This window comes from Anas acuta, unplaced genomic scaffold, assembly GCF_963932015.1.
Source record: "Anas acuta unplaced genomic scaffold, bAnaAcu1.1 SCAFFOLD_428, whole genome shotgun sequence".
In the NCBI taxonomy this organism is placed as follows: domain Eukaryota; kingdom Metazoa; phylum Chordata; class Aves; order Anseriformes; family Anatidae; genus Anas; species Anas acuta.
In genome coordinates, this window is record NW_027076105.1 from 1 (window position 1) to 10,104 (window position 10,104).

The window sequence follows — 10,104 nt, forward strand, 5'->3', positions numbered from 1 at the left end:
CTGCCCCAAACCCATCCTACAACCCCCGAAGTAGATTTGGGGGACCACCAAACACCCCAAAACCTGACCCCATGGATCTCCCACAGCCCCAAACACACCCTACAACCCCCGAAGTAGATTTGGGGGACCACCAAACACCCCAAAACCTGGTCCTAAGGATCTCCCACAGCCCCAAACCCATCTCGTGACCCCTGAAGAAGATTTGTGGACCCCAAAACCTGACCCTAAGCATCTCCCACAACCCCAAACCCATCCTACAACCCCTGAACTAGACTTGGGGGACCACCAAGCACCCCAAAACCTGACCCTACACATCTCCCACCGCCCCAAACCCATTCCATAAACCCACATGTAGAATTTTGGTGTCACTAAGCACCCCAAAACCTGGTCCTAAGGATCTCCCACAACCCAAAACCCATCCTACAATCCCCAAAGTAGATTTGGGGGACCACCCAACACCCCAAAACCTGACCCTACACATCTCCCACCGCCCCAAACCCACTCCCTGGCGCTTGGGCAGGGTCTCAGCTGCGCCCCCATCCTCGGGGTCGTTTTGGGGTTTGTCGGGGGGGGGCTCACAGTCGGTTTTTCATCTCCTCGGGGGATTTGCGGTGCAGCTCGCGGTACGAATCCTCGAAGACGTGGTCGCGGCGGACGTGCACGGCCATGTCCTCCTTGCGCAGCCCCTCGTCCAGCCGCTCCAGCTCCTGCCGAAAATACCTGGGAAAAGGGGAAAAAGTTAACAAAAAAAAAGAGGATTTGGGGTTTTTAAGGGGGGGTCCCGGAGCCGCCCCCCCCCGTACTTGCGCTTGACGTCGAAGTCGAGGACTCGGATGTAGTCGACGAGGACGGCGAAGGGGCCGTCGGCCAGGTGGGTGGTGGATTGGCGCAGGATTTGGTTTAGGACCGTCCGGTGGGTTTCTGGGGGGGGAAAAAAGGGTTTAGGGTTTTTTTTTGGGGGGTGAAAAGGTGCCCCGAAATGGGAGAAGGTGCCCCAAAGTGAGAGAAGGTGCCCTAAAGTGGGAAAAGGCTCCTCCCTGGGGATTTTGGGGTGGTTCGAGGGGGGAAGAATCCCAAAAGCGGCTCTGGAGGTGGTGGGGGTTGAATAATTGGGGTGAGGACCCCTCCCCAAATGCTGCCTGGTACCCAAAGACCCTTAGGATGCCCCAAATCTATCCCTGGAGCCCAAATCCCCTCCAAAATCCCCCCCAAATTGGTTCCAGACCCCCCCCCAAATCCCGAAGTCTACACCCAAACCACCCCAGACCCCCAAAATCCCCCCAAATCCCCTTCCTGCCCCCCTCAATGAGTCCCTAACCCCCCCCAATCCCTTCCCAGCCCCCCCAAACCATCCCAGACCCCCCCAAATCCCCCCCAACCCCTTCCCAGCCCCCCCAGGTCCCCCCAAATCCCCTTCCTGTCCCCCTCAACGAGTCCCTAACCCCCCTAAATCCCTTCCCAGCCCCCCAAACCATCCCAGATCCCCCAAATCCCCCCCAACCCCTTCCCAGCCCCCCCAAACCACCCCAAATCCCCTTCCTGCCCCCCTCAACGAGTCCCTAACCCCCCTAAATCCCTTCCCAGCCCCCCCAAACCACCCCAAATCCCCCAAATCCCCTTCCTGCTCCCCTCAACAAGTCCCTAACCCCCCCAAACCCCTTCCCAGTGCCCCCAAACCATCCCAGACCCCCCCCAAATCCCCCCAAGCCCCTTCCCAGCCCCCCCAAACCATCCCAGACCCCCCCAAATCCCCCCCAACCCCTTCCCAACCCCCCCAAACCACCCCAAATCCCCTTCCTGCCCCCCTCAACCAGTCCCTAACCCCCCCAAATCCCTTCCCAGCGCCCCCAAACCATCCCAGACCCCCCCAAATCCCCCCAAACCCCTTCCCAGCCCCCCCAAAGCCCCCCAAACCCCCCAAAAAAAGCCCCTCACCGGCGAAACGCAGGAACTTTTGGGTGTCGGGGGGCAGGCTGGCCGAGATGTGCATGGAGGAAGGCTCGCGGGAGAAGAAGGGGTCGAGCGAGGAGGGGGTGGCGGGGGTCAGGGGGGCGGGGGACAGCGGGGGGGGCTCGTCCTTGATGTGGGCCAGTTGGCTCTCGCGGGTGTCCCGCACCGGGGGTTTGCTCTCCCGTTCCGTGGCGTGCACCAAGAAGAAGGCTTCCACCGCCGGCTGCAGCACTAAGGGGGGAAAAAAGGGGTTAAAAGACCCCAAAAACGGTGCTGGGGGCTCCGGGGGGGGGATCCGAGGAGCCTAAGAGAGGCCTGATGGCCGAAGCGTTCCCAAAAGGCACTTTCTGTCCTCAAAATGTATCTCTGAAACTCAAAAGACTTCTTCACAGCATCAAAACCCCACCCTGACCCCCCCCAAAAGCCCCTTCCCATCCCATTAATCCACCCCTAGACCCCCTAAACCCCTTCTTAACCCCCCCAATCCCACCCCAAAACCCCTTCCCATCCCCTCAATCCTTTCCTAACCCCCCAATCCCACCCCAAAACCCCTTCCCATCCCCTTAATCCATCCCTAACCCCTCCAAACCCCTCCATCACCCCCAACCCCCCCCAAATGGCCCCTACCCATTCCTAATTCCCCCAAAAGCCCCTTCCCATCCCCCTCAATCCACCCCTAGACCCCCTAAACCCCTTCTTAACCCCCCCAATCCCCCCCAAAGCCCCTTCCCATCCCCTCAATCCTTTCCTAACCCCCTAAGACCCCCCAAAAGCCCCTTCCCATCCCCTTAATCCACCCCTAGACCCCCTAAACCCCTTCTTAACCCCCCCAATCCCCCTCCCCATCCCCTTAATCTATCCCTAACCCCCCTCAAAACCCCTTCCTATCCCCTTAATCCACCCCCAGACCCCCTAAACCCCTTCTTAACCCCCCAAACCCCCCCAAATCCCCTTCCCCACCCCCGAACCGCCCCCCCCCCGAGCCCCCCGAGCCCCCCCGAGCCCCCCGAGCCCCCCCAGCCCCTCACCGAGCACGGCGTGCTGGTCGTGGGACTCCTCGAGCTCCTTCAGGCACTCCCCCAGCATGTCCCACAGCTCGTCCAGGCACAGCTGCTCGCTCAGCAGGGGCAGCTCCGGGGGGGGCCGCTCATCCCGCTCCCCCCCCTGCGACCCCTCCGAACCTGGGGGGGGGGATTTAGGGTTAGGGGCAGGGGGGACACACACACGGGGTCACAGCCCCACGGTGCCACCGAGCCCTTCTGTGCGCCCCAGTAGGGACTGGGAGCTCTGGTTTCAACCAGTGGGGGAAACTGGGAAGGGAACCGGTTTAAAGTGGGGGGGGAGACTGGTTTGAACTGGGGAGGGGGCTCACTCACCCACGGAGGGGGCGTCCTGGGGGGCGGGCGAGGGCTGGTCCACGTCCATGGGCGACTCGTCGCGGCGGGGGGCGCCGTCCGCCGGCCCGGCCTCCGACTGGTGGGGGGGGGACAGGGGTGGGGGGGTTAAGGGGGGCCCCCAGGGACCCTGCGCCACCCCCAGCCCCCCCCCCAAGACCCCCAAACCGGTGTGGGGGGGACGTGCAGGGTGGGGGGGGGGGAGGAGGGGATGGGGGGGGGGGGAGGTGGGGAGGAGGAGGGGGGGGAAGATGAGGAGGAAGAGGAGGAGGGAGGAAGGCTGGGGGAGAGGAGGAAGAGGAGGCAGTGGAAGAAGGAAATGAGGAAGAGGAGGGAGAGGATGAAGGGGGAGGAGGATGAAGAGGGAGGAAGGTTGTGGGGTGAGTGGGGTGAGTGGGGTAGGGGAAAAGCAGGAGAAGGGGATGGAGGAAGAGGAGGAGGAGGATGAAGAGGGAGGAAGGCTGGGGGAGAGGAGGAAGAGGGGAGGCAGTGGAAGAAGGAAATGAGGAAGAGGAGGGAGAGGATGAAGAGGGAGGAGGATGAAGAGGGAGGAGGATGAAGAGGAGGGGAGAAGCAGAAGAGGAGGCAGCGGAGGAATGGGAAGGAGCAGGAGGAGGGGATGAGGCTGGAAGAGGACAAAAGGAGCACGAGGAGGAGGAGGAGGAAGAGAACGAGAAGGGCGAGGAGGAGGAGGATGAAGAGGGAGGAAGGCCATGAAGAGAATGGGATAAGGAGAGAGAAGCAAGAGAGGAAGGGAAGGGAGGAGATGGAGGGCGACGGAGAGGCAGCGCGGGAAGGGAGCGGAGGACGCGATGGAGGAGGAGGAGGAGGAGGAAGAGGAGGAGAAGGAGAAAGAGGAGGAGGAGGAAGAGGAGGAGGAGGAGGAGGAAGAGGATGAAGAGGGAGGAAGGCCATGAAGAGAATGGGATAAGGAGAGAGAAGCAAGAGAGGAAGGGAAGGGAGGAGACGGAGAGGCAGCACGGGAAGGGAGCGGAGGACGCGATGGAGGAGGAGGAGGAGGAGGAAGAGGAGGAGGAGGAAGAGGAGGCCGAAGGAGGAGGAAGAGGAGGAGGAGGATGAAGAGGGAAGAAAGCCATGAAGAGAATGGGATAAGGAGAGAGAAGCAAGAGAGGAAGGGAAGGGAGGGAAGGGAGGGCGACGGAGAGGCAGTGCGGGAAGGGAGCGGAGGACGCGATGGAGGAGGAGAAGGAGGAGGAAGAGGAGGAGGAGGAAGATGAGGAGGAGGATGAAGAGGGAGGAAGGCCATGAGGAGAATGGGATAAGGAGAGAGAAGTGAGAGAGGAAGGGAAGGGAGGGAAGGGAGGAGATGGAGAGGCAGCGCGGGAAGGGAGCGGAGGACGCGATGGAGGAGGAAGAGGAGGAGGAGGAGGAGGAAGATGAGGCCGAAGGAGGAGGAAGAGGAGGGCGAGGCCGTGCTAACCGTGTCTGCCTGCTGCTGCCTCCGGGCCCTCTGGCCCTCACGTACCATTTGTATGATGGCGTCGGCCTCGGCCTCCAGCTGCCGGACGGCGGCTTGGATGCTGCCAGCCGCCCCGAGGCCCCCGGCACCTACGAGGTCACAGGGCGTCAGGCCCCCAAAATTCCAAAATTTGGGGACAGAGGGGTCCCGGTGTTGTTGTGTGTGTGTCCCCTTGTGCTCAGGTCCTTACCCAGGCGCCCGGCTTGCTTGGCTTTTTTGTGAGCGCGGCGCGTGTCGTCGCGGAGCTGGATGATGACCTGAAGGACGCGGAGGAAGAAGCGCTGGGTGGAGGTCTTGGAGGTCAGCACCGACATGGAGGGCAGCTGCAGCTCCCGCCCGCCCAGAGCCCGTTTCTGCGAGGCCACGATCACCACGCTCTCCGCCGTGTCGAAGCTGGGGGGGGAAAAGGGGTTAGAGGGGGTGGGGGGAGGTGGGAGGGGGAAGGGGGGTTGGTAGGGGCAAGGGTTAACAGGAAGAGGTGTGAGTTCCATCATTAGGGACATGAGTTAACGGGATTTAAATCAGTAGGGACACGAGTTAACAGGTTTTAAATCAGTAGGGATGTGAATTAACAGGAGTTCCATCAGTAGGGACACGAGTTAATGGACGTGGGATCAGTAGGGACACGAGTTAACGGGATTTAAATCAGTAGGGACACGAGTTAACGGGAGTGAGATCAGTAGGGCCAAGAGTTAACAGGAGCTCCATCAGTAGGGACACGAGTTAACGGGATTTAAATCAGTAGGGACATGAGTTAACGGGAGATATATCATTAGGGACATGAGTTAACAGGAGCTCTATCAGTAGGGACATGAGTTAACAGGATTTAAATCAGTAGGGACACGAGTTAGTGGACGTGGGATCAGTAGGGACACGAGTTAACAGGATTTAAATCAGTAGGGACACGAGTTAACAGGAGTTAGATCAGTAGGGACATGAGTTAACGGGATTTAAATCAGTAGGGACATGAGTTAACGGGAGTGGGATCAGTAGGGACACGAGTTAACAGGAGTGAGATCAGTAGGGACACGAGTTAACGGGATTTAAATCAGTAGGGACACGAGTTAATGGGAGTTTGATCAGTAGGGACAGGATTTAACAGGAGTTCCATCAGTAGGGACACGAGTTAACGGGAGTTGGATCAGTAGGAACATGAGTTAACGGGATTTAAATCAGTAGGGACACGAGTTAACGGGAGTTCCATCAGTAGGGACACGAGTTAACAGGATTTAAATCAGTAGGGACACGAGTTAACGGGAGTTTGATCAGTAGGGACAGGATTTAACAGGAGTTCCATCAGTAGGGACACGAGTTAACGGGAGTTGGATCAGTAGGAACATGAGTTAACGGGAGTGGGATCAGTAGGGACACGAGTTAACGGGAGTTCCATCAGTAGGGACACGAGTTAACAGGATTTAAATCAGTAGGGACATGAGTTAATGGGAGTTGTAACTCCCGTTAACTCGTGTCCCTACTGATACATCAGCAGGGACACGAGTTAATAGGATGGAAAAGTTCTATCAGTAGGGCCAAGAGTTAACAGGAGGGAAAAGTTATATCAGTAAAGGCACGAGTTAACAGGAGGTAGATCAGTGGGGACAAGAGTTAACAGTAGGGCCAGGAATTAATGGCACAAACAAGTGTTATCAGTAGGGCCAAGAGTTAACAGGAGGGCCAGGAATTAATGCCACGAACAAGAGTTATCAGTAGGAAAAAGTTATAGCAGTAGGGCCAAGAGTTAATGGGAGTTAATCAGTAGGGACACGAGTTAACAGGAGGAGAAAGTTTTATCAGTAGGGCCAAGAGTTAACAGGAGGGACAAGTTCCATCAGTAGGGCCACGAGTTAACAGTAGGGCCAGGAATTAATGCCACGAACAAGAGTTATCAGTAGGGACACGAGTTAATAGGATGGAAAAGTTCTCTCAGTAGGGGCCAAGAGATAACAGGAGGGGAAAGTTATATCAGTAGGGACACGAGTTAACAGGAGGGACAAGTTCCATCAGTAGGGACACGAGTTAACAGTAGGGTCAGGAATTAATATCACAAACAAGAGTTATCAATAGGGCCAAGAGTTAACAGGAGTTAATCAGTAGGGACACGAGTTAACAGGAGGAGAAAGTTTTATCAGTAGGGCCAAGAGTTAACAGGAGGAAAAAGTTCCATCAGTAGGGACACGAGTTAACAGTAGGGCCAGAAATTAATGTCACCAACAAGAGTTATCAGTAGGGACACGAGTTAACAGGAGTTAATCATTAGGGACACGAGTTAACAAGAGCTTTTATCAGCAGGGCCAGGGGTTAAGAGGCTGGGAGGACGCCGAGACCACCCGGGGGGGACCGGGGGGGACCCCGGGGGGGGGGTCCAGGGGGGGGGGCCGCTCACCGGCTCTGCATCTTCCCCTTGAGCTTGGCGCTGGGGGGGCTGCTCGTCGGGGAGCCCCTCGGGGGACGGGGCCTCGCTCTGCGCCCGCCGCTGCTGCTCCAGGTTGTACTCCCGCAGCTCCGCCAGCAGCGTGCCTGGGGACGGAAGGACGAGGGGGGGGGCGTCAACGGGACCCCCCGTGACCCCCCCCCAAAAAAGGGTTCCTCAAGGACCCCCGGGACCCTCACCGATCTGGCGGCAGAGGGTGGCCCCCAGCTGGCGGGCGCCGCTGAGCAGGAGGCGCAGGACGGTGTCGCGGGTGCCGGGGTCGCCCCGCGAGAGCTGCAGGAGGACGTTGGCCGCGTCCTCCAGGCCTTCCTCCGAGCACGAGTGGGACGTCAGCACCTTGGGGGGAAAAAAGGAGGAATTGGGTAAGGCGGGAAGGGGGCGGGGGGGGGGCAAAAAGGGGGTGTTGAGGCAAAAAGGGAGGAGTGGAGGTCAAAAAAGGGGGGGTTGAGGGCAAAAAGGGAGGTGTTGAGGCTGAAAAGGGGGTGTCGAGGGCAAAAAAGGGGGTGTGGAGGCCAAAAAGGGAGGAGTTGAGGCCAAAAAAGGGGGTGTTGAGGGCAAAAAAGGGGGTGTGGAGGCCAAAAAGGAGGCGTCGAGGCCAAAAAAGGGGGTGTGGAGGCCAAAAAGGGAGGTGTTGAGGCTAAAAAAAGAGGGTGTTGAGGCCGAAAAGGGAGGCGTCGAGGCCAAAAAGGACATGTTGAGGACAAAAAAAGGAGGCATCAAGGCCGAAAGGGAGGCATTGAGGCCAAAAAATGGAGTGGAGGCCAAAAAGGGAGGTGTTGAGGGCAAAAAAGGGGGTGTGGAGGCCAAAAAGGAGGAGTCGAGGCCAAAAAGGGAGGCATCAAGGATGAAAGGACATGTTGAGGACAAAAAAAGGAGGCGTTGAGGCCAAAAAATGGGGTGTAGAGGCCAAAAAGGGAGGAGTCGAGGCCAAAAAAAGGAGGTGTTGAGGGCAAAAAAGGGGGTGTTGAGGGAAAAAAAAAGGGGGTGTCAAGGCAAAAAGGGAGGCATCAAGGATGAAAGGAGATGTTGAAGACAAAAAAAAGGAGGTGTCGAGGCTGAAAAGGAGGCGTTGAGGCCAAAAAATGGGGTGTAGAGGCCAAAAAGGGAGGAGTCGAGGCCAAAAAAGGAGGTGTTGAGGGCAAAAAAGGGGGTGTTGAGGAAAAAAAGGGGGGTGTCGAGGCCAAAAAGGGAGCATCAAGGATGAAAGGAGATGTTGAAGACAAAAAAAAGGAGGTGTTGAGGCCAGAAAAGGGAGGCCGGAAAAGGGAGGTGTCAAGGCCAAAAAAAGGAGGCATCGAGGCCAAAAATTGCGGTGTAGAGGCCAAAAAGGGAGGAGTCGAGGCCAAAAAAGGAGGTGTTGAGGGCAAAAAAGGGGGTGTCGAGGCCAAAAAGGGAGGCATCAAGGATGAAAGGACATGTTGAGGACAAAAAAAGGAGGCATCAAGGCTGAAAAGGAGGCATCGAGGCCAAAAAATGGGGTGTAGAGGCCAAAAAAGGGAGGAGTCGAGGCTAAAAAAGGGGGTGTTGAGGGCAAAAAGGGAGGTGTGGAGGCCAAAAAGGGAGGTGAGGTGTTGAATTTGGAAAGGGAGGCGTCGAGGCCAGAAAAAAAGGAGGCATCGAGGCCAAAAAAAAGGAAGGTGTCGAGGCAAAAAAAGGAGGCCTCGAGACCAAAAAGGGGGTGTCGAGGCCAAAAAGGGAGGCATTGAAGCCAAAAAGGGAGGCATCGAGGCCAAAAAATTGGAGGCCTTGAGACCGAAAAGGGGGCATCGAGGCCAAAAAAAAGGAGGCATTGAGGCCAAAAAAGGGGGCATCGAGACCCGAAAAGGGAGGCACTGAGGCCGAAAAGGGGGTGTCGAGGCCAAAAAAAAAGGAGGCCTCGAGACCAAAAAGGGGGCATCGAGGCCCAAAAAGGGAGGTGCAGAGGCCGAAAAGGAGGCGTCGAGGCAAAAAAGGGGAGGCCTCGAGACCAAAATGGGGGCATTGAGGCCAAAAAAGGGAGGTGCCGAGGCCGAAAAGGAGGTGTTGAGGCCAAAAAAAAGGAGGCCTTGAGGCCAAAATGGGGGCATCGAGGCCCGAAAAGGGAGGCGCCGAGGCCAAAAAGGAGGCGTCGAGGCCAAAAAAAAGGAGGTGTCGAGGCAAAAAAAAAGGAGGCGTCGAGGCCAAAAATAAGGTGTCGAGGCCAAAAAAGGGAGGCACCGAGGCCAAAAAGGAGGCATCGAGGCCAAAAAAAAGAAGGCGTCGAGGCCAAAAAAAAGGAGGCCTCAAGACCGAAAATGGGGAATGGAGGCCAAAAAAAGGGAGGCAGAGGCCAAAAAAGGGGAGGCCTCGAGGCCAAAAAAAAAGGAGGCGTTGAGGCCAAAAAGGAGGAGGAATTGAGGCCAAAAAAAAGGAGGCACTGAGGCCAAAAAAGGGGGTGTTGAGGCCAAAAAAAAGGAGGCATCGAGGCCGAAAAAAAGGAGGCTTCGAGACCAAAAATGGGGAATGGAGGCCAAAAAAAAGGAGGCATCGAGGCCGAAATGGGGGCCTCGAGGCCCAAAAAGGGAGGCACCGAGACCGAAACGGGGGTGTTGGGGTCGCCCCAAAGCCCATGCCCCCCCCGTGTCCCCCCCCCCCCGAGCCCCCAGCCCCCCAACTCACCTCCACGGACAGCTGCAGCTGGCTCTCGGTCAGGCCCGTGGCCGCCATGCGGGGGTCGGGGCTGCCCCCCGCCGCCCCCCTCGGCCCCCTTGGCCGGGGATTTGGCGCTCTTGGGGGGAGCTGAGGGTGGAGGGGGGGGGGTGGGCACCGTGAGACCCCCGCCCCGTTTGTGCCCCCCGTCTTCAGCCCCATCCCATTTCCATCTCCCTGTC

The 10,104-nt window shown here is 57.9% G+C and overlaps 1 protein-coding gene across 1 annotated transcript; it reads right to left on the minus strand.

Annotated features, from left to right (window-relative positions):
• Window positions 1-546: 546 nt before the first annotated feature.
• On the minus strand, window positions 547-10,049 carry HUWE1 (HECT, UBA and WWE domain containing E3 ubiquitin protein ligase 1). Its single transcript, XM_068668457.1, is given in 11 exon segments — window positions 547-720; window positions 804-921; window positions 1,936-2,181; window positions 2,979-3,131; window positions 3,327-3,423; window positions 4,831-4,913; window positions 5,015-5,217; window positions 7,208-7,245; window positions 7,247-7,341; window positions 7,435-7,591; window positions 9,893-10,049. Coding segments are annotated over 11 exon segments (1,383 nt in total). The 5' UTR covers window positions 9,941-10,049; the 3' UTR covers window positions 547-575.
• Between the last annotated feature and the right edge of the window lie 55 nt (window positions 10,050-10,104).